This window comes from Lepidochelys olivacea, assembly GCF_965140295.1.
Source record: "Lepidochelys olivacea isolate rLepOli2 genome assembly, chromosome: 1".
Lineage (NCBI taxonomy): Eukaryota > Metazoa > Chordata > Testudines > Cheloniidae > Lepidochelys > Lepidochelys olivacea.
This window is the reverse complement of record NC_140411.1, coordinates 133,312,943-133,336,953: the sequence shown is the minus strand read 5'-3', so window position 1 is coordinate 133,336,953 and position 24,011 is coordinate 133,312,943. Positions and strand designations below refer to the sequence as shown.

The 24,011-nt window shown below is 41.9% G+C and overlaps 1 protein-coding gene across 2 annotated transcripts in view; it reads left to right on the top strand.

The window, feature by feature from the left end:
• Window positions 1–8,453: 8,453 nt before the first annotated feature.
• Window positions 8,454–24,011, top strand: part of ANOS1 (anosmin 1) — a gene marked incomplete at its 5' end in the record, with an annotated part of 183,478 nt that continues 167,920 nt past the window's right edge. Inside the window, one exon of one of the 2 annotated variants that reach the window (XM_084647311.1) lies at window positions 8,454–8,819. In XM_084647311.1, coding sequence (XP_084503437.1) covers window positions 8,454–8,819 — 366 coding nt within the window. The remainder of the gene's footprint in view (window positions 8,820–24,011) is intronic. The other variant, XM_084647312.1, reaches the window with a different exon arrangement.

Below are 24,011 nucleotides of genomic sequence, written 5' to 3'. Positions count from 1 at the left end.
CTTGAACCCAGGTTTCCCACCTGAATGCTCACACTATTGGGCTACAGGAGTGCATTTTGGGGTTGTGTTCTCAGTCTTTCCTGTTAAAGCTCTTCCACTTTGTATTAAGTGCTTAAATAGTTATTGGGCTAGAGAGAGAGAGAGTGAAATTGACTTGATAGCCCAGTGATAAGGGCTCTATAGACTATGCTCGAGATCAGCCAGATGATATGGGCTTGATGCAGGAATTACTGGGCGAGATTCTATGGCCTGTGTTATGCAGGAGATCAGAGTACATGATGATAATGGTTCTTTTTGGTTTTAAAATCTATGAATCTATGAGCCTCTCCAAGGCAAGGGGCAAGCAGGAGGGAAATTTAGACTCAGAAGAGTGTCTTTTAGTCACAGTGTCTCCTGGGACAAATCCTGGGGGAGTGCAGTTTATGCAGCATCCCTTTCTTAAGGCTGTGACTAAGGTCACAATCTAGCCCTAAGAGACAAAATAACAAGTAAGCTCAAAATACCATTTTTAGTCACTTTTCTGAGCAGAATGGCTCGTTAAGAGATTCAGTCTAAATAGATATTTTTGGAATGCAATTTTGTATAAATGTATTTGTAAATAACACCCCCCCAACACACACACACCTGGGATAGAAACATTTTATAAATTAAAACAAATAAGATATTCTGCCACTCTTATTGTTTCATAAATGTTCCCATTGATTTCAAAGGGACTGCTTGCAGGATCAGATGCAGATTAACATGAGTGGCAGAATCAGGCCCTAAATAATGAAGGACCAGACTGTGCCCTTGTCTTCCTTGACCGAGAAGGGCAATAACGTGGATCTTGGGTCACGATCTGGTTTGGAGGATAGCCCCTGCTCTCACCTATGCCCTACCGATGAGCAAGTGGCAGAGAGGGGTGTGGAGTGAGTGGAGTCTTGACTCCACCCCCGACATAAAGGACAGAGTAGAGTCCCAGGCACTTGCATTCATTCAAAGGCTGAAGTATTCTCCCTTGCCCTGAAGCAAGATAGGGGCAACAGGGAAGGAACTTTGACTCTGAGATCCCCTTCCCAGGGCTGCTCCTGGGGTGCAGCAGTTATCATAGCATCATAGAAAGGTAGGATTGGAAGGGACCTCAAGAGGTCATCTAGTCCAGTCCCCTGCACCTAGGTAGGACTAAGTATTATCCAGACCATCCCTGACAGGTGTTTGTCTAATCTGTTTTTAAAAATCTCCAGTGATGGAGATTCCACAACTTCCCGAGTCAATTTATTCCAGTGCTTAACTACCCTTCACTTAGGAAGTTTTTCTTAAAGTCTAACATAAATCTCCCTTGCTGCAATTTAAACCCATTATCTCTTGCTCTATTTTCTATGGTGTGATGCTAGTAAATGAAATGCCAGCTCTTGCCACAGTCATGGGCATTAGCTAAGAACTGACAAACTCATAGTTGGAAACCAAACCAGCTCACCTGTATGTTAGTTTTGTTCAAAATAGGTAGTAGTCTAATAAAAATATATTTAGATTCTATGAAATGCTTGTAAGGTGTTGCATGCATTAATCTCCCTTGTAATGTCTGTATTCCATGCTATAAGGAAATATGTAAGTTTTGTTGTATAACTTTGAAAAGATTTTCTCTGAACTTGTGGCCCTAGGCATGGGACTCATCTCCCCCTGCCCATTCAGGAGGTCTATCAAGATTAAACGGGCTACAAGGAACATGACAATGCAAAGAATTGGTGAATGGCCTTATCACACCTTGGAAATGTTATATGACAGGGCGTTTGTCTCATGGACTGGAAGGCTAAAAGTAAAAGATAAAACAGGGTCACAAGAAATTTTTTCATCTCTTTGCTGTTTGAACTCTAATTCTAAATTAACAGAGAACAGAGACACTAAATTAAGGCAGAGATCCTCAGGGGTTAACCCTGGGTCTGCCATGAAAGACATTTTGAATTGACAGATTACTACATCTCTGTCATCTTTAGGAACCATAGATGGTAACTCATTTGTGTGTATATGTTTGTTTGCTTTATCCTGTAAATAACTCTCATTTATTTTTCCTAGTTAATAAACCCTCAGTTAGTTTATTAGAGAATTGGCTACAAGCATTATCTTTGGTGCGAGTTCTGACATACAAATTGGTCTGAGGTACATGACTGGAAATAACCTGAATACTTTGTGATCTTTGGTACAAATGACCATTTAGCACTAAGTCCAGCTTCCATGGGTACCAAGATAGACTGGGGAGTCTAAGAGGACTGTCTGTGACTCCATGGTAAGACTGTTACAGTGATGCAGGAGTTCACATTTGTTACTGGGTTGGTGAAATTTAATTATAGAACACACCACCAGTTTGGGGTGTCTGCCCTGCTTTGACAGTCTTCCCTGAGGTAGGCACTCATGCTCATGAGCCACTCCAGACAGCATGACAAGTGGTTTAGGAGAACAATTTACCTATGTTCTCTTTATAATAACTTTTTATGTTCTTGAAGACTGTTATCATGTCCTCCCTGAGTCTTGTTTTCTGCCCAAAAGCTAAGCTTAGAAAGTATCACATTTATTAGACATAGGGTTAGCTTTTGGCATCTAGCCACAGGCCTGAGTTGGGAGTATACAGAGCCACACAACTTCAAAAGGAACTCCAGGAGGGATTTTGCCTCCACCAGTCTTGCATATGCAAGTGGAGTGCTATGTCCCTGCTTTTGGCCACCTTTGAAGAACATGAATTTCCGTGATACCAGTAGTGTAGGAATTATGATTGTGGTTGGTCCATGGGTGGAATGTGCAAAGTAGAGGCATGGCTTCTGACGCTATCCTTCCTGCCATATTTACTAGGGCAGGGACAGTCTGACCTATAGCTTGCATAATTTCTTGTCATAAATTCATGATGCCTTCCATTTTGTCCAGTCAAGATTCTGCATTATGAAATTTAACTTCAGTTGTGCACCCCATAATTTGAATTGCAAAAAGAATTGATTTAATAGACCTGTCCTTCCAAGTGACTTCATTTTCCATTGTAACTGCTTTGAACTTCCCTTGGGGAATGATAAACTCCAAATAGACAGTACTTTCTACCCAGAACTCAGATTGTAAATTAAGGACAAACATCTATTGCTTTTTTGTTTACTTTTTTTTTTTTTTTGCCTTTGGCACCATTGGTGCTAGTAGGAAATCACAATCAAGAACAGAAGAAAGACAATATCCCAGATAAATGAGGCCTCTTACAAAACTCACAAATATTTCCCAAATAAATTTTCATCTTGCTCTGTCCTGTAGTGTATTTTTAAACAGTTCTATCCTTTTTGGTGGCCTGGGATTTTCTCTTCCTAACTCTTCAAAACACAAAACTGCCTAGTTTACCATTGATTTTAAATTATTGGACCTCTTGCTGTTGTGTTTTTAATGTACCATAAATGCCACATGAATATGCTGACATCCCAGTAAAGGAAATATTTGGTTAATGGGATTCAGGACAGATGGACTCCAAACAACTATTGGAGGTAAAAGGGGTAAAGGAAAAGGGAAAAAAAAAGGTCTGACTCATTATCAGTTCCTTATGAACAATTATAAGCAGCTTGCCACTTTTGAAAAGGCGATTAAATAGATAGTTGTGTTATTACATTAAATAAATATTTTTTTATCTGAGAAAGATCTTTTGACAACTATAGAGAAAACTATGGCACACATTTGGTTTGGAGATGATACTGACTATATGTATTATATTTTCTATTTTGCTTTCTCTCTGTTTTTTATTATATGGGAAATATGGTTGTAAATGGGCTGTTTTAAGAACTTCTATGTGTGTTTTGTTTATTTGACCTTCATAATCTTCTGTTTGCAACATCATTGAAGCTAATGGGAATTATGCTTGAGTATAGATTGCAGGAACAGGGCCTTTTAATATAGTAAATCAAATCAGTGAATTCTGGTACCCCATATTTAAACAGCAAATACTGTTAAAGTAAACAATATCATCTTTATTTGCCCAACTGGGCATGGTTTTTAATGTCAGTATTACTAGATAGTAAGAGGTAATTATTTAAGAGGCATTCAGGTTTATTTAAAATTGATGAAAAGTGACTCATAAAATCAGATTAATTCTGTGCAATGTAACATTCTATTAGTCACTTGCAGATCTCACTTCACATAACCAGTATGTGGCGCTGTCTCCTGTCAAAAAACAGCCCTGACTTTCACAAAGCTGGTCTTCAGGAGAGCTAGTGTTTACATTGCCAGCTGTAAATGTCACAGCACAACACTGAAGAAGGACTAATTGTGTTTTCATAGTAGCATGAGGTCAATGCTTTATGCGTTTAAAGATTATTTTTGCTTGAGTTTTTAATGTTTTTAATGCTGAGAGATTACTTTTTTTTAGTTTATTGGGGGGTGAGGACCAAAACCAAAAACCAAGTAAACAAAAACAGATCAATATATTTTAGTTTGTGGAAAAGAAAAAGACATGTACTGCATCAAAGTAACACAATTCACAAGAAAAAGGATTTTTAAAAGCAGAAATTTAAGAGTGGTTAGAGGTAGTCAGCAGAAAAAATCACCCAAAAGGAAAATTGTGTTTGCTTTAACAAATTACTAATTTTATTCCATGGATGTCTATAAGTTGTGTGTGTTTAATAAACTAAAACAATCTCTTGTTTACTTCAGAATTTTGCAAAAAACATGTTACTTTGTGCATCCTACTTGTTTCCAAATCTCATGTTCCATGAAGAAACTTAGTAAACTTTCTCCCTATAACATACAGACACGCACATTCATATATTTACATTTATATGTGTATGTAATTTCTTTCTAACAATCAGGTATATATTTAGTCCTTACAGGTTTTTGACTGCCAACCTTGTTTACCAAGTATTTGAATTATAGTCCCTGGGTTTCTTTAGTTTCTTAATCTCCTTGTAAGGGAAACATGTCCTGTGCGAATTTGGTTTTAGTGGCATTGAACAGCCATTCTTTTGTGTGCTAACCAACTCAGCCTCACTTAAAAGGAATTCAGAGACTACCCTGATGATCTCTGTAACTGTGACCTTTCCAACACAAGCAACTGAATAAACTGTATTCACAAACTTTTTTAATGATTAAGGGCTCTGTGCCTTTTGCTACCAATCTTCAAAAAACCAACAAAACAGCAGGATTCATGGACTTTAATGTAGTTATTTTAGTTTTAATATGCAGCATTGATTGGTTAGTAGTACAATAGCACTAACACTGGGAATAAATCTGTCTGTCTTCCATACCCGTCATATCTGAGCACCAAATACCACTATTAAAGATGGCTGCAGATTTTTTCAGACCGCCATACTTATTTAATAAAATTGTGGCAAAAGTTGAAAGCATTTGGTATGCTTGTAAACATAATTAATCAGTCAAGGGTAATGGGTTTTGTCAGTTGTCTGTTCCCTTCTAGACTGGGGTGTCGCTGAGGAATTGCAGAATTGTTAGTCAAGCCTAAAACAGACTAAATGGGTCAGAAAAAGACATTTTCTGAATTGGATAGGCAGAACCAGGCCACCTCTGACTAGTAAGGCTGTAGCTCCAGCCTTTAGCAGCCTTGCTAGGTCTACACCATAATTTCCATAATGAGGGTGATTTTTTTACTACTATTGGGGTGCCAGACAGGCCAGATTCCATTGTGCATGTTGACTCAGTGGATTCCACCAACTGTTATTAGTAGATCCCAGGATGTTGTCCTCCAGTGATAGGAAGTCTACTAGAAGTGGGGCACAGTTTACAAGCCACCACCAGCCTTCACTCAGCTGAGGGGATCAGGGCTGGCCATCACAGCTCACAAAGTGTGTGGAGTCTTCTGGAGAGGTAGTTGGGACAGCTCCAGAGCTTACTTGGTGCATCTCCAAAGTAGCCTCCATTTCTGGACTTCTTTCTAGGGTATATTGACACTGCCATGGCTGTCCTGGGTGAGCTGCGTTGGGCTTGCAAGCCTTGGGCTGCTGGGCTAACACTTGCATTGTAGACATTTGGGCTCAGGCTGGAGCTCAGGCTCTGAAACCCGGTGAGGCAGGGTGGGTGGCAGGTTACATCTATATGGGGATAAAAAACCCGTGGCTGGCCCCGGGTCAGCTGACTCAGTCTCGGGCTGTTGGCCTGAAAAATTGCTGTGTAGAGGTTTGGGCTCCAGCTGGACCCTGAGATCTGGGACTCTGTGGGATGGAGGGTCCCAGAGCCTGGGCCTCTACCTGAGCCCGAAAGCCTTCATTTCAATTTTTAACCCCACAGCCAAAGCCCCGGGAGACTGAATCAATTGACCCTGGCACTGAGACTTGGTGCCACAGGTTTTTTATTGCTGTGTAGACGTACCCCAGTGGCACCCTGCACCAATTTGCTTTTAAACGTGCCTCCCTTGCTGAACCCCTTTCGGTAGGCTGTGATAGCACTGCCATCAGACCAGTCCCCCTCTGCCACCGCAGCTCCCTCAGGCACAGGAGGAAATTTGTAACTGCTGTTCCCCAGCCACTCACAGGGTGACGTCTATTGAGTTACCCCAGATTTCTGCCAGTGACCCGAGGGCAGAATTTGATCCAGAAGTACTTCAGGCCACAAAAAAAAATTAAAAGTGAAGACTCTCCTCCACCCCTATTATAGCTACATATTGCAAGTGGCTGACTGAAACTAGTGTCTGATGTTACCAAATTCCTGTGGATTGTAACACCTAGTCCAAGCTCTGTTTTCTTCTATTCAATTTCTTATATCATGCTCAGCACCAAATTGAATAGAATTATAACATTAGATATGAATGTCCTTGCTTCAGGCTTAACAATGTCCTTGGTTCATAGGCTTAACAACAGTCTTTAGGGTTTGATTCTCCCTTGATATACTTGTGTATTGCCTGCTGTGGACAATGGAAGTTGCCTGCATGTGTTCAGGGGAAAAAAAAATCTCCTTGGGCTTCTTGCTTACATTATGCTGGTGTCAATCTAGGGGTGAGGAGAGCGGTGTTACACTGGTGTAAAACTAGTATAAGTGAGATTATTCACAGCCCTTGTTATATATTAATTTCATTGAAGGAGATTTTTCCAATTTGTGTATTTAGCTGCATTTTAAAATATATTCAGCAAAAGAGACTCCAACAGCCTCTAGACCATTGACATAATAATTTATAAATTATTTCAACAGCAGAGATATTTACACCTCCTGTAATGGCCCCAAATCTCAGTTCTGACAAGTGATACAAGCTTGGGATCACCTAGTTTGGGAGATTTAATCCACAGACTACTGTTAGAAAAGAACATTTACTCCTTCTATTCATATGGTTTATTGCAGCAATAGGAGTTTACATACAGTGTTTTAAAATTAATGCATAATGTAATGTATGTGTTTTGTACTGCGTACATGCACTGTAAATATGCAAACTAAAAAGAAAACAGAAAGAGAATAGTTCTTGTATGTGTATTTTAGCTATTTTGTTTAAAACAGGGCAAGATGTTAATCATTTTAATTTTGTAGTTATTACCTAAAGGCACTGGACTAATGACTTATAAAAATTAATTTTTAAATAACACACTAGGATGAAATTTTATGGGATGAAATTTTATGCAAGCTCCAGCCTGGAACAAATGGTTAGTACTGACTTGGGATTTTAATATGGGAAAACTCCCAGTCTTCAGTAAACCCCAAGCTGCAATTTCACTACACTTTTTTAGACCTTAACAAAGAGACTTAGAGGAATTGTCCATTAGTTGAATTTCTCAGCTTTATTTACATTTATGAATGAATATATCTGAGTTCATAAGTCAAAATAAGGCATATGAACACAGCAATATTATTAATAGAACAAAGTAAATATGAGTTTTGACAGTGAAAAATCAACAGACCCCAGGGTGTGCATGTCTCTGTGCATACTGGGTGTGTCTATTTAGGTCTATATGCCTTAGTCCGTCTGTGGATGTGTTTGTGTTTGCCTGGGTGCATTAGGCATGTTTGTATCCGAGGATAAGTAGGTGTACTTGTTTAAGGGCCAGATCCGGCAGGTTGCTGCGTGTCTTCAATTCCCTGTGATGTCCGTGGGAGCTAACAGGGCTCAGCACTTGGCACCGTCAAGCCGTGTGTGTGTGTGTGTTTAGGAATGCCCGAGTCTACATGTGTGCTAGGGGTGTCTGTGTTTGGGGTGTCTATTTAGGAACAGCTGAGGGTCCGTGTAGGCTGGGCTGAGTGCTAGTCATGTAAGGGGGTGGGGGAGTTACTGTGCAGGGTCTGTGTCCCAGTGTGTTGCAGCAGCCCAGGGTGTACACAGCATGTGTCCAGGGGACCTCGGAGAAGTTCACCAGCTCCCTCGCATTCTCTGTCCCCTGCCTGCGGTCAGGCAGCCCGGCTCTGCTGTCACTCCCATTTCTTGCAGCCAATGGCACAGCCTCCTGTCACCCTCACCCCACCCCCTCCTGGGAGTAAGGGGAGGGGTGTGTGCTGGGGAGGGGAGGAAGGGGGGTGAAGAGAGTTGAATGATTGAACTTTCTTGTTTAGTTTCTGCAGCGCTGAGGTCCCCCCCCCCCCGCCCCCAGTCCAGTCTAGCACCAGATCGGTGCAGGGGGGCTTATCCGGGCGTCTCTTGCTCTCTGCGGCACCCCTTCCTCTCCTCAGCACCCACCCAGCGCACAGCGATGGTGCTAAAGGATCCCGCCGGGTCTCTGACCCTTTTCCTTTGGATTACGGCTTCCTGGGGCTGCCTGGCTGCAGCTGCTGGGGTTGCTGCTGCTCGCAAGCAGGACGAGTCTTTCTCCACTGTCAGTGTCTACAGAGCCAGATGCACCTCCAGGTGCCTGAGCCTGCAGATCACTCGCATATCTGCCTTCTTCAAGCATTTCCAGGTACGGTCGCAGCGCAATAGGGGAAGAGAGACCCCGCACCCGCCCCTCGCTCTCCACGCGCTCTCCACGCGTGCAAGCCCTTGGCCCGGTGACGCCGCTGGGCAGTGTTGCCCAGGTCTGGGGGAGTGCACGTTCAGGGTGGGGTGGGGGGTGCTGTGAGGTGGGGGAGGGGGTGCTAGTGGGTGTACATGGGACGGCTTGGTCTTCATCGCTTCTTTGCAAACTTCCCGGGCGGGAGTTCCCAAAAGGGGCTGCTTATGTCGCAGGGTGTACATCTTCCCCCCCCCCCCCCCAGCCCCTGCGATCGCCCCAGAGCTTAGGCAGGTGGAAAGCCTTACCGCCAACACAAGGAACCCCCGGGGCGACCAGAACGAGAATGAGTGGTATTTCGGACCCGTCCTCACGCTGTGCAAACCAGGCTTTTATCCCGGCACCGGGTCTTACCGGGGCAGATCGCTGTGCTTGCCGCGTGTTTCGCTAAATGCTCCCATTGACTATTAATTGCATCTGTAAATGTCCTAGCGCGGCTGGAACTGGGGTTGTTTGTGCAGGGATTTGTTGGCAGGGTTTTTCACTGAAGCGGGCAGTTTGTGCCGGGGAAGGTGACTTATGCAGGCAAGGCAGCTCTCTTCCCCCTCACAGGTGCCCAGTTTGGTTAGTCTCTAAGGTGCCACAAGGACTCCTTTTCTTTTTGCGAATCCAGACTAACACGGCTGTTACTCTGAAACCTGTCTCTGGTAGTTCCTTTGATAGTTACACAGGACCTGCAGCCCAGAGCCTCCGAGGGCTCCTGAATTCATGCCCGGGCGGCAGGCGATGTCCTGGCATGGTTGGCTAAGCGCGCACGTCTCTGGTTTTTAGGAGATTTAAGAGCGGTGTGAAAACTAAGTAGGACAAGACACTGGTGCTTTGTGTGTGTGTGTGTGTGTGGAGGGGGGTTTAAATGCTGAAGAAAGTCTGAGGGGCAGATGATCTGAGTTTTGGTTGCTCTGATGTTAAGAAGCAAGTGTTTATTACAGTTCATCATTGGAGTTGGATTTCTCTTACGTTCTGCTTGAAAATTCGGGATGTTTTCTTAAGGGCGATGGTCAAGAGTTTGTAGCCTCTGTTCCGATCTGCCAGAATAAAAGCGGATGGGGAGTTGGTGGTTATAATAGAACTACAAACTAGGCGACAAGCTATGCGGGACAAATGTCTATGTGGTGGCGGAGATGATGATGATGATGATGGGGGGTGGGGCAGAAATGGGACAAGACATTGGGAAATAGGTCGAGGTGCATGAGCACGAGACCTGTCTGGAGTAAAATGAACCACACCTAAATTGGTGGGTCAAAAAGCATATTTAGGACATCGCGGACGAGATCTTCTTAGGAAATCGTGTCTCCAACTCGGTATGTCCACACCTTCCCTCTAGACTATCTCTTCCGACCCCCCCCCCCCACACACCTGTTCGGTGGTGATGTAAAGACTGAACTGCATCGGCCAGAAGGAAATGGTGAAAACACTTTAAATTGCACATAACAACAGCCCTCTCTCCCCTTAATAAACTGGCCTCCCACCTATTTGGACAGAGGGAGCCATTAGCACTGTAGAGATATGTCCCAAAACACGGGTGGGGAAAAGGTGAGAGGGAAGTGATTGTGTTTCTCTCCTCTCTGTGCTTTTAGAGTGCATTGAAACAAACACAAACTGCGAGGGAAATAGTTGCCTAAAGCCGCTTTGTTCATCCAAAGCAAAGGAGTTTACGAAAGCTCATGCTCAAATAAATTGGTTAGTCTCTAAGGTGCCACAAGGACTCCTTTTCTTTTTGCAAAGACAGACTAACACGGCTGTTACTCTGAAACCTGAAATGCTGGGCTTTTTAAAAACCGGATCACCGGTACATATTTTAAATTCAATAGGAAAATAAAACCCAAATGTTTTGATGTCTCGACTGCAACAAGAGCTTTCTCGTATCTGTAGCTGAATTTAAGAATAAAAAGCCTGGGAATGCAAAAGAGCCCCTCTTAAACGGGGGTGTGTGTGTGGAGAGCTTGGGGTACGCTACTGACTGTCCATATCAGACAGAAAGGGCAAGGGGAAAATATTTGAACCTGCACATTCGCGTGTGGGGCAAAGAGCACGTGCAGTCCCAAGATTTTACCTGAAGGTGTCCTGGATTTTGAAACTGCAGAGTGCTTGCTATGAAAATGTCTTCGTCTCAGAAAATGTCTCGAAAGCAGGAAAAACATGTAAAACAGTTCTTTATCTTGGAATGGGCTTGCACTGTCAGCCGGTTGTAACTTATTTGTTTTAGAGTTTCAGTGGCTAAGGCGCCAGTTTAGATCAAGCCAATTCCTAGTGAAAGGCTTTTTTTGTTTTTTTCTTGGCATGATTTCTTTTCCGAAGTAAAACTGCTGACAGAATGCACATTGCCAAACAATACTGATTACATTTTAATTAGCTAGGGTGAAATAAACTGCAAATTACTCAGTTAGGGCTTAATAATGGGCCGCTTTTTTTTTGTAATCAGTTGCAAATCTCGGAGTTTTAACCCTGGGTTGTAAACGACTGTAATGTTTAGAAGAAAATGATCTCGCTTATAAAAGTTAAGCTTCCCATTGTCTTTTAATGAAAAAAGGAAGGACTGTTTCATAGGGTGCATTCACTGTTTGATATGCATAATAGACCACAAGGTCATACCTAGGCGACATTATTCAATGATGAGAACTACCCTCAACTACCATCTCTAAAGTAGCAGTTGCTGAAGTTATTTCACTGCAGAGGATGCCACATTATCTCATTATCAGACTCAGCCTTTGAAGTGACCCAAACATTAACTCAGCCCAACAGCAAGAGTAAGGTTCTAGATTGTCTCACTAAAGACCACATGAAGAACAGGCAGTGCCAATGCTTAATTTGTGATGAAAGAGGTGCTGGGCCTCAAGCAATTGTTTTACTTTCATAACTGCTGCAGCAAGGCAGAAGGGCCAGGGCTATGAACTGCTGGGCCAGAGGCCTGGGACAAATTAAGTACTGTGCAGTGCCTGTCTTGAGAAGACTCTCTGCTTTTCCTCATCCCCTCGGTTACAGTCACGCAGTAGCTGGGGGTCAGCCAGATAGCTCTGGAGCACGGGGGTGAGCGGTGCTGCTTCTGGATGACACATGATTCCTGGGGGCTGCCTTGCGTTGTAGAGGTGGAGGGTTCTAAAAACACATCATTTAGGGTCTGATAGCAGAAATATCAACTCATCTGAACAATGAAGAAATCAGTGAAGGGTAAGGATTATTTCTATAATTCCAGGCTCTTATTTTCCCCATTGTCCTGCCCAGAGCTAGTCGATATTTTTTGACTATATTTTTCGTGAAGAAAATGGAATTGTTATCACTGTTTTCATCTTTCTTTAAATCACCTCAGGTTCTGATGGGCAGTTGAAATGCTCTGTTTTCTTTAACTTCACTGCCTCACTTCTCTATGGAAATAATAATATTTAACTACCTCTGAGCGGTGTCTGACATCTCAGATACCCCGATGAAGCAGCCCCACATACCCATTGAAGGGTGCACCTTCACTAGGAAGAAAGTGTGTTCTAACCATGTTTTAGCTAATGTGTGGTAAAACCCTTGGTAAGAAAAGGCAATTTGTAGTTTTCATACACATTAGCAAGTTCTATCATGTGTCCCCCATACTTATGATGTGTATGAGCACCTCACAATCTTCAGTGAGCAAATTAGGGAAATCAAGCAAACTAGGGAAATATGGTTTTGACAAAAGTACTATAAGGTGGGTGCAAAACTGGTTGGAAGGCTGTACTTAAAGAGTAGTTATCAATGGTTCACCGTCAAACTGTGAGACTGTATTTAGTAGGATCCCACAGGTGTCAATCCTGGATGTGGTACTAGTCAATTTTTTCATTAATGACTTGGATAATGGAACGGAGAGTATGCATATACAATTTTCAGATGACACCAAACTGGGAGGGGTTGCAAGCACTGTGGAGGACAGGATTAGAATTCAAAACAACTTTGACAAATTGGAGAATCGGTCAGATCAACACAGTGAAATTCAATAAAAAGAAGTGCAAAGTATGTCAGTTAGGAAGGAAAAATTAAATGTACAACTACAAAATGCAGAATAATTGGCTAAAAGTAGAGCTGCTGTAAAAGATGCGGGAGTTATAGTGGATCTCAGAGTGAATATGAGTCAACAATGTGATACTGTTGTGAAAAAGGCTAATGTCATTCTGGAGTTTATTAACAGGATGCATTATCTAAGACATGGGATTTTTGTCTCAATCTACTCAGCACTGGTAGGGCCTCAGCTAGAGTACTATGTCCAGTTCTGGGCACCGCACTTTAAGAAGGATGTGGACAATTTGGAGAGAGTCCAGAGGAGAGCAACAAAACAGATAAAAGGTTTAGAAAACTTGACCTATGCAGAAAAGTTTAAAACTTGTTTAGTCTTGAGAAAAAAAGACTGAGGGCGGACCTGATAATAGTCTTCATAAATTACTCCTGCAGGAATTCTGCACCAAAAAAATAAAAATTCTGCACACAATATTTTAAAATTCTGCATTTTTTGTCAAAATAATGCAATATAATCCAGCTAGTTTCAATTATTTTGGTAATTTATTTAAACTACAATACAATGGATGGAGAATGGAAGTGGGAAGCATTGGAGGAAATCACCAACCCCCCTCTGTCTAATAGTAATATAGCTAGTATTGACCCTTACTTCTAATTATTAGTCAACAAATATATGCAGCCATATGCTCATTGTTACATCATAGGCAACTGAAGAGCAAGTGAGGGCTGGGGACTCAAACTCACAATTTATACTGGCTACTGACCATCTCCAAAAAGGTCAGTCGCAAACAGTTCATGGAGCACATTTTGATAGGTAATTTTTTCAGTCCAAATATGTAGACCAGTTCTAAACGCTAAAGCACCATAAGCATGTATAAGGCCATACTGCACTTTACAATAAGGCTCCTTTACACCACTCTGGAAATGTAAAGGAGCCTTAAAATTTTTACGCCTGTTTTATACTCTTTTTTGTCAGCATCTACCAGTATACACATTTTCCCTGCCTAGTGGGCTGGCTTTTGTGGATTGCATTCTTTAGGTGACTCTCTCCCCCCATTCATTGTATAGGGAGCCTAGGGCTCTAACTCAGTCTTTGTGAATCACGTTGTTCCTGTGATTTTCTGGGTGCCTAAAAGTTAGGTGTTGCAATGCTCAGCATTCCAATGCCTAAATCCTTGTGTGGATCCGAGCCTGTGATTATTATAAATAGCTTCTTGGCTGATATGATCTACCAGAGCTAAGGAGTTGACTTGGTAAGGAGTTAGTTTTACACAAACCACTGCAGGTTTCAGAGTAACAGCCGTGTTAGTCTGTATCCGCAAAAAGAAAAGGAGTACTTGTGGCACCTTAGAGACTAACCAATTTATTTGAGCATGAGCTTTCGTGAGTTTCTCCAGATGTCTTGCTCTGTTCTCTTCTACCAAAACTTGAAAGAATCCTGTTCTTCTAAAGGCTAAGAAACTGGGATCCTTGTACTTAGGCGGTGTACTGAAAATTAAAGGCACGTAGCAGAGAAGACGGTTCCACACATGTATGTACTTCTTATATGTCCACATGCTTCTGCAAGCCACATAAATATGTTAGGCCAGATTCCGGCTTACTTGCTTCTGCAGTTTACCTTAAATATAATAGCTGAGAAGATTTGTATTTTGAAGGAGGAGGATGTATAATCTTGTATAGTTCTAATCAGGAATAATTAAGTCACTTAGTCTAAACATTTGTTATATTCAGTAAACAATAATTATATTGTGGTGAGAGAATGTTCTCATCATTTCAAATGTACCATTCTCCTATCAACAATGTCTTGCTCTGTTCTCTTCTACCAAAACTTGAAAGAATCCTGTTCTTCTAAGGGCTAAGAAACTGGGATCCTTGTACTTAGGCGGTGTACTGAAAATTATAGGCACGTAGCAGAGAAGACGGTTCCACACATGTATGTACTTCTTATATGTCTACATGCTTCTGCAAGCCACATAAATATGTTAGGCCAGATTCCTGGCTTTCTTGGTTCTGCAGTTTACCTTAAATATAATAGCTGAGAAGATTTGTATTTTCAAGGAGGAGGATGTATAATCTTGTAAAGTTCTAATCAGGAATAATTAAGTCACTTAGTCTAAACATTTGTTATATTCAGTAAACAATAATTACATTGTGGTGAGAGAATGTTCTCATCATTTCAAATGTACCATTCTCCTATCAACAAATGAATTTAGGAGAGCTAGAGTTTTTGGCAGACCAAATAAGGCACATTAAAAAAAAAAGTCTCCCATTTTGCATACTCAGTCCCTTGTGGGTACACATAATTATGTGTGCAAGTGATATGATTTAGATATCTTGCTACCAGATTGCACGCGCTAATCAGGTAGCTAGTTATCTAAATGCCACCACCTCTGCCTAAAAATGATCACCACCCCAAAATTGATAGCTCTTGACACATTTCAATGTTAATTGATTGTAGGTGCAAAAGTTGTAGGGCCAGGTTGAGGCCCCTTAGCAAATTTGGCCCACAGTGCTCTGTTGCAGAGGTAAAGGAGAGCAAATGTTAACTGCCAGTATAATGTAACAATTGTTACTGCACTTCTCAGGGTATTTCCAGTTTCCGCTCCATGCTTCATATGGTGCGGTGACCAAAACTTAGCATAGTATTGTGCATGAGAATACATTCATTTATATAGGTCAGTGGTTCTCCAACTTATTTGATCGGGACCCCCTTCTTTGTGTCTGTAATAGTTTACACACACACACACCACCACCACCACCACCCAGCTCTGAAGACAGAGTAGAGAGCAGCGGCTGCTGCCTGGGCACCCAGCTCTGAAGGCAGAGTGCTGGCTCGGTGTCCGGCTCTGAAGGCAGCACTGCACCAGCAGCAGCGCAGAAGTAAGGGTGGCAGTGTGAAAAATGATATTTGTCATCACTTTTCACAGCAGACTTATAGCCTCACTGCCACCCTTACTTCTGCGCTGCTGCTGCTACCCCAGGGCTGACAGCCAGAGCCCCGCCACCTGCAGGTGAGGGATTGTGGGGAGGGAAGGAGAGCCTGAACCTGGGTTGCCTCCCAGTGAAGGACTGGGGGGGCAGGGAAGGAGAGGCCTGGCAGCGGGGCTTCGGCTTTTTTGCCCCAGTGCGACGGGACTCCGGGTGTCCCCTTTATTCCTGCCTCTTGGGTGTGCATGCCCCTTCTGCATGAGCCCCAGCCACCTGGGGCTGACAACCAGAGCTCTTAAAAAAAATCCACACAATTTGCGCCTCCCTTGACACATTCCCGTGCCTCCCTTAGGAGGCCTGCTCCATAGTTTAAGAACCACTGATATAGATAATAGCATTATGATGTTTTTTGTTCATTCTTTAACTGCTTCTTAATATGGTCTTACATCTTGTATTCTTTTCTGACTAGTTTGTGACATCTAGATCTTTTACTTGAATGATTACAGTTAACTTCAAACTCAATGATCTCTCTGAAAAGCTCAAATTGTTGCTGTAAATATGCACTCACACTTGTCCACATTCAATTTAATCTGCACAGACTGTCTACTCATCTAGCTTTGTTAGGTCTTCCTTAGCTTTCTCAGTCTTCTTTAGACTACCAAGTAAATGTGTGTTAACTGCCAGTTTAGCCATTTTAATATTTAAATCCCCTTCAAGATAATTAATTATGTTAAATAATGCTGATCCTAGCAGGTATCTTTGGGGCACCCCAGTGGTAACTTTCTTCCATGTACACAACCTTACCATTTATCCAGACTGTTTGTCTCCTGTTTCTTCACCAGTTTCTAATTCCAGATAGAATGTTACCTCTCACCCCATGACTACCTAGTTTCCCCCTTTCTAGAGGAACTTTCTCAAAGGCTTTTTGAAAATCCAAATCCTCTTTTCACTAGATTGTTTGTATCATATAGAATTCAGTGTTGGTTTGGCTATCTAGTCTTATATCTGGTCTAATCCCCTTGTTGAGATCCATGATCATAGACTCAGGAGTCGTACAGATATGCTAATATGATCCTTTTGGAGGACAGAATCTGAGTGGATCAACTGTTTAGATTGGAGGCTGATGGAAGCACATCATAAGCACAAATCATTTAAAATGTTGGAAAACCAAATTATGGATCTGAGACAGAATTAAAGCTTTAAGGCAGAATCTAGCTCTGTGATATGGGTCAATGGGATTCAATGGGAGGTTTGCCCACTTTCCACAGGGCTGAATCTGCTCCTTATAATCCTGCAATTTTGACTGATCAAATTTGGGACCTTTAAGTTTGGATAGTGTCCCTTTAAATTTGAAGTACTTTTGTCTGATCATGTCTTAAGTGTAACTTAACTATGCAGAAAGATAAGGAAATAGTGGATTTATTGAGGAATAAAAGTTGGCAAGGTACTTCCATCCTGCTACATTTTGCTTGTGGCTGCCTAAACATTCTTAAAATAATACTTTTACTGTCATGCCCTTCAAAAACCATTTTCATTTTATTTTAGAGAGTCTGATCTACAGACATGATGCAAAAATACATTGTCAATAGGAGTATTGTTGACATTAGCAGAGCTTGCATCAGGCCCAGTATTGATGTTATTATTAAATCTGGAAATGTAATTCAGAGAAAGAAATATTCAACTTTTAAAAAGTAAACAGATACCTTTTTTTCTTGCAGTCTGTAGCAGCGTGCTAAAGGTTAAGGAGGGCTTAATCTATGAAGTGCTTATTTTAAATTTAACTTATTAAATCATCATTCACTATCTGGATAAGGAATATTTCTGTGATTAACTTGTGTTCTGAAATGCATTTAAAATGTATTTGGTTTAATAAGCTTCCTATGAAGAAAAAGTCAATAAGCATCTATGATAGCTTAAAAACCAGAATGGTTTTCCTGTATATTGAACATTTGTAATTTTGCAGAGGGCAAATTTCCTAGGAGTGAATGTCAACTTTGTGGGCCTGTGAAAGGAGATTATTATTTACAAGCTGGTCTTCCTCTCTTGTGACATAAAAATCATGTTAATTTTTTGCTTCCACTGTTATCTGGAATTAGTAGAGATCCAACTCTGTAAACAGACAGGATAATCTTTTAGAATTCATATTTTTAAAGGCAAAATGATGACTAATGGGTGTAGCCTAGGAGACAGGGTATAATGAAAGAGAGGAAACATTGTTTATATTGACTTAATTATTCAATACTTAGCAATGAATAAGTTAGTGGGTTCTCTGAACAGGTGTAAATCTTCTGGCAAAACAGAACTCAGAATAGGAGATAATACTGTGGAGCTGCATTCTGCGATGTGATCATGAAATAGTAGAGTTCATGATTCTAAGAAATGGTAGAAGGGAAAACAGCACAACAAAGATAACGGATTACAAGAAGGCAGACTGTAGCAAACTCAGGGAATTGGTAGGTAAGATCCCATGGGAAGCAATCTAAGGGGACAAACAGTTCAAGAGAGTTGGCAGTTTTTGAAAGGGCACAAGAGTAAACTATCCCAAGGAGTAGGAAAGACAGGAAGTATGCCAAGATACCATCCTGGCTTAACCAGGAGATCTTCAATGATCTGAAACTCAAAAAAGAGTCCTACAAAAAGTAGAAACTAGGTCAAATTACAAAGAATGAATAGAAACAAATAATCCAAGTATGTAGGGGCAAAATTAAAAAGGCAAAAGCACAAAAATGAGATTAAACTAGCTAGAGACATGAAGGTTAACAAGAAAACATTCTACAAATACATTAGCAGCAAGAGAAAGACCAAGGACATTGTAGGCCCATTACTCAATGGGGCGGGAGGAAACAATAACAGAAAATATGGAAATGGCAGAAGTGCTAAATGACTTTTTTATTTTTGTTTTAATCAAAAAGGTTAGTAGCAATTGGACATCTAACATAGTGAATAACAGTGAAAATGAGGTAGGATCAGTGGGAAATAGGGAAAGAAGAAGTTAAAAATTACTTAGACAAGTCAAATGTCTTCAAGTCACCAATACTGGATGACATATGTCCATACTCAAGGAGCTGACTGAGGAGATATCTGAGCCATTAGCGATTATCATAGAAAAGTCATGGAAGAGAGATTCCAGAGGACTAGAAAAGGGCAAATATAGTTCCAATCTATAAAAAGGGAAATAAGGACAACCCGGGGAATTACAGACCAGTCAGCTTGACTTCAGTACCTGGAAAGGGAATGGAGCAAATAATTAAGCAATCAATTTGCAAATAACTAGAAGATAACAGGGTGATAAGTAACATTCAGCATGGATTTGTCAAGAACAAATCATGTCAAACCAACCTAATAGCTTTTTTTGACAGGGCAACAAACCTGGTAGATATGGGGGGCGGGGAAGTGGTAGATATGGTATATCTTGATTTTAATAAGGCTTTTGAAACTGTCTTGCATGACCTTCTCATAAACAAACTATGAGTCTATGATTTTATGTTTCCCACTGCTGGGCCTTATGGTCCTAGTACAAAGCCCTCTGTAGTCAATGGAAAGATTACCACTGATTTCAGTTGGGTCAGATCAGACAGAACCACTGATACTTGTTTTGTCAAGCAAGAAGAAGAGCACTGTGAACCTTCTGTCCCTGTTCCAGTCTTTTAATGCCCCAGAGATCAGAGGACAAGGAAAGAGGTCTAGAAATTTGAATGTTACATTTCAGGTATCTGAGACTTGAAAGTATCATCCCTTTCTTCCCCAATTAAAAAAACCAAAAAAACAGAAAAAAAACCACAGTTTTTTTTTGGTGATGATTAATATATTGACCACCACTTCCTCCCCCCAAATATCTCTAGATATGGGGCAAAATCCTGGCCCTATTGACTTCAGTAGAAACCCCCCCATTGACTTCATTGGGCCCATGGAATGTTTGGATTGCAGTAGCAGTATAAGATGTGTTTGCAGCTTATGAAAGCATTGTAATAGAGAAAATTATTCATAAGTCTTCCAGGAAAAGAGGTAGTTGTGGGGGTACCAGATACGGTAGTGCCTTAATATGCTAAAATCTATTGAGAGTATTATTAACCATATTGTTGTACAGTACAAACAGTTACAGGTGTGACATCCTCTGGCCCTTGTAATGTAGTGAAGTGATGTCACACCACCAACTTAGGAAAGTCTACTTGAAAGCAAAGACCTCATCCTTTCACATGCTTTCCACCAGTGCTTCTTTAGGCAGCTGATGTTACAATCCAGCTGCCAAGTTTTCAGGTGGATCCAATAATAGTATAGCATGGATGAAGGAACAGATGTCTGAATTTCTGTGATGAGACTTCTGCTGCTCACATTCACAAGTGAAACAAAGATTGAGCTTGGTAGCGAGAACAGGATGGCAATAGCATCTTACCTCAAGCTAGTGCAACAACTGACTCCTCTCTCCTTGCTTATTTTTTTCTCAATATATAGATCTCTGTCTCTATTTCTTTTTTCCTGGATCCCTACCCCTCAGTTTTATTACAGAACAACCCCCAAAATAACATCTTTTCACTTTAAGGCTGTGCTTTCACAAGTAATTACACTTGAGACACACTGCTGTGATATGGCATTGCCACTGCCTTCCTGAGACAGAGCCCTGTAATTCACACTAATCTGTTATTATTTTTGTTATTGTTTATTTGTAGTACTGGGGCTCCTAAGATCAAGACCTCATTGTTCTAGAACCTATACAGTCACTTATTGAAAAGTCCCTGCCCCAAGATCTTGTAATTTAGATTACAATAGACCACACCACGGGAATGAAACAAGCAAGATAGGGATGGGAAGAAAGCTGGGGAGGGGGAGGATGAGGTAACAGTAAAAACAGTACCTAGCACAATGAGCTTCAGTCATGGCTTTTTTAGAATTTAAGATCCGATATACAGCTTGATTCATCCCTGCAAAAAAAAGTTATACTGGTGTAAAACTGGAGTAACATGGTAGTGAATCACACCATAATCTGTTTTTCCCCATTTTTCTTAGTCACAAAGTGTATATATAATATGTTTACTTTTGATCCATACATAGCAGCTCTGTCAAGAGAACTGCACATAGGAACCTTGAGCTGTCCCATTTTCTTTTCAATTTAGTGATTTATTTCTATGCCGCTATGAGCTAATAGATCATGAACTAACCAGCAGCCCTTTGATCACTGTAGATCTGCAGCTGGTGAAAGAAGCATGTGGGGTTGGGTAAATTGACAGAAGCAGGTTGAAGAACTCTTTTGATAAAGAGATTGTATCCCTCTGTCTCTTTACACAGTGCTGAATATCAGCTACAGGACACATTTTACACAGTAATTAAGGAAAGGGAATGTTTTTGTTGCATCCTAGTGGCAGGTGGCAGCCTGCCGTTGGATCTTCATAATTCATATTTTTTTGAATTTTAAAACCGCAGGAAACACAACAGGCTATTTGCAAGTCAGCTGTGTAAACACATCTTCCATCCAATAACCAATGAATTCTTAATGAGCAAGGAGCATGTGAATGGTATTGGATGATATATACCTAGCATATTAGCTTATCATATCATAAAGTTTCATTTAATCACACACACACACACACACTCAAATCTTTAGTACTGAAAAGCCCTGGAAAAATTTTCTTACTGGTGATCAAACCCTGGCCAGTTATTTATAATTAGAAAATAGTTTAACTGTTTTCCATCATTTTGGAAATCTTACTGCTCTCTAGTTTCTTCTAGGCAAAAAGGCAGCAACCTGGTCCAGACCTGCAAGCTAAAACAATAAACTTCAGCCATTTGCTAAACCACAAAAGGAGGAAGTATTTATAGTTTGTGAAATTCATGCCAGCTGTCTTCGTTCAAGGGATGAAAACCATTACTTTTAGATAAATTAACGTGTACCTATGTAAAAACTCTAACAAACTGTAGACTGCTGGGTACTGACAGCCAGTAACTCTTTTACAGTTTCTGGTCTTTCAGTTTTTCTTCTGATTTTTATTTATTCATTTTCAGTTTATAAAATGCCCCCCATCTTTAAGATTCTGATAGTGGGATTTTCAGAAGAGTTTAATGTTGGCCAACTCTGTTGGTCCTGCTTTGAGCAGGGGGTTGGACTAGATGACCTCCTGAGGTATCTTCCAACCCTAATCTTCTATGATTCTATGAACTCTGGTCCTTTTGAAGTCAATGGAAAAACTTTAATTGATTTTAATTGGAGTAGACTTAGACCAGTGGTCACCAACCCGTTGATCGTGATCGACTGGTCGATCCTGGAGCCTCTGCCAGTCGATCGTGATCTCCAGGCCGTTAAAAGTCTGGCGGCACAGTGTGGCTCAGGGAGGCTGCCTGCCTGCTGTGGCCTTCACACCGCTCCTGGAGGTGTCTGGCTACTGGCACATCTCTGCAGCCCCTGTGGGGGAGGCGGCTCTGCGTGCTGCCCCTGCCCCCACCACTGTCCCCACAGCTCCCATTGGCCAGGAACTGGGGGCGGCACTTGCAGGCACAAGCAGCGCATGGAGAGCCACTGGCCCCCTCCCCTGCAGGGCCCCCAGAGATGTGCCGCCAGCCAGATGCTTCTGGGAGTGGTATGGGGCCATGGCAGACAGGCAGCCTGCCTGAGCCCCACTGTACTTCCGGCTGGGCACTGCCTGTGGTAAGTGCCTCCTGAACAGAGCCTGCATCTTGCACCCTCTCCCACACCCCAACCCCCTGCCCCAGCCCGGAGCCCCCTCCTCCACGCAAACTCCCTCCCAGAGCTTGCACCCCTCACTCCTGCACCCCAACCCCCTGCCCCAGGCTCAGCCTGGAGCCCCCTCCCACACTCCGAACCCCTCGGCCCAAGCCCAGAGCCTGCACCCCCTCCTGCATCTGAACCCCCTGCCCCAGCCCGGTGAAAGTGAGTGGGGGTGAGGGGAGAGCAAGCGACGGAGGGAGAGGGGAATGGAGTGAGTGGTGCGTGGCTTCAGGGAAGGGGAGTGGACCTTGGGGAAGGGGCAGGGTAGATCCTGGGTTGACCTTAAATTCAAAAAGTGATCTTGTGCGTAAAAAGGTTGGAGACCACTGACTTAGACCAATGATGACTGCTTTTGAAAAATACATTATGAGTGTTATATTAATTTCAAGGGTCAAAAGAGTTAAAGGTGTTATAAAACCAACATAAAACAGTGAGGAGTCTGGGTTTTTACTATGGAGACCTTGATTTACTTGGTTTCTTGGAAAACACCAGAAAGCACCCATTCTAAAATTGAAAGTTTATTGGTCAAATACAAAAAGAGCAAGAAAGGAAACAAGCATGTATACTGAAACTGAAATTGAGTGACTATGTAAACCAAACTTAGTCAGACCCTACCAAATTCTCTCTCCTTTTGGCATTAAAATATCAGTCTCTTATTTTGATTAATAACCTTTCTTTGATTAAACACATTAATTTTATTCTCAGTCCTGATGTGTGAAGGACATTCATATATCCTGTTTTTAACAAACACACAGCCACAAGGTGGAAGAGAGATAGCATCGAAAAGATGCGTGAAACATGGCTTTGTTGATGTTTTTGGAACACTGTGTTGCTGATTAATTACGACTGGATGCTTTGGCTGGCAAGTCAACCATGATATCTGCTGCTTGGACCGTGGTTCACATTCTGGTCATGGATGTCATCTCATTGGATCCTATCTCCACAGGCAAGGCAGGCTTGGATGAATAGAGTATAGTTGATTTCAGGATTCAGTGAAAAGCCAGGAGACTGAGAGATCGCATAGGAGGAAAGAACCGTTGGGGGCAGAAAGCAACCCAACAAGGGAAGGGAAAACCAGTACAGGATCTTCTGTCACCTTTGTGGTGTGGATAGTTAGATATCCCCACTGGTGGACTGAGGACTGGATGTCATGATAATGTGATGACTTTCAGCACTTGCAGGTGAAAACAAAGTTCCTTAAACGAGAGAAAGGCCAGGCAGCCTTCCTCTTGGGAAGAAAGCCCCTTAGACAGGTCTGTTCTTTCTGACTTGAGATGCAGGAAGCTGAGATTAGTCGAGATGAGATGCAATGCTGGCAGGTTCGGGGATGAGCTGGAGGGAAGATGATTCTTTTTTTTTCTTTTCCCCAAAGTCTCTTTTTAAGAACCCTGAAAAGGAGTAAAAGTGGGTGGCATATTGTATCCTTATTATTTTGCCTACCAATTAAATACATTTCAGTAAGGGCAACTTGGCATAGGTAA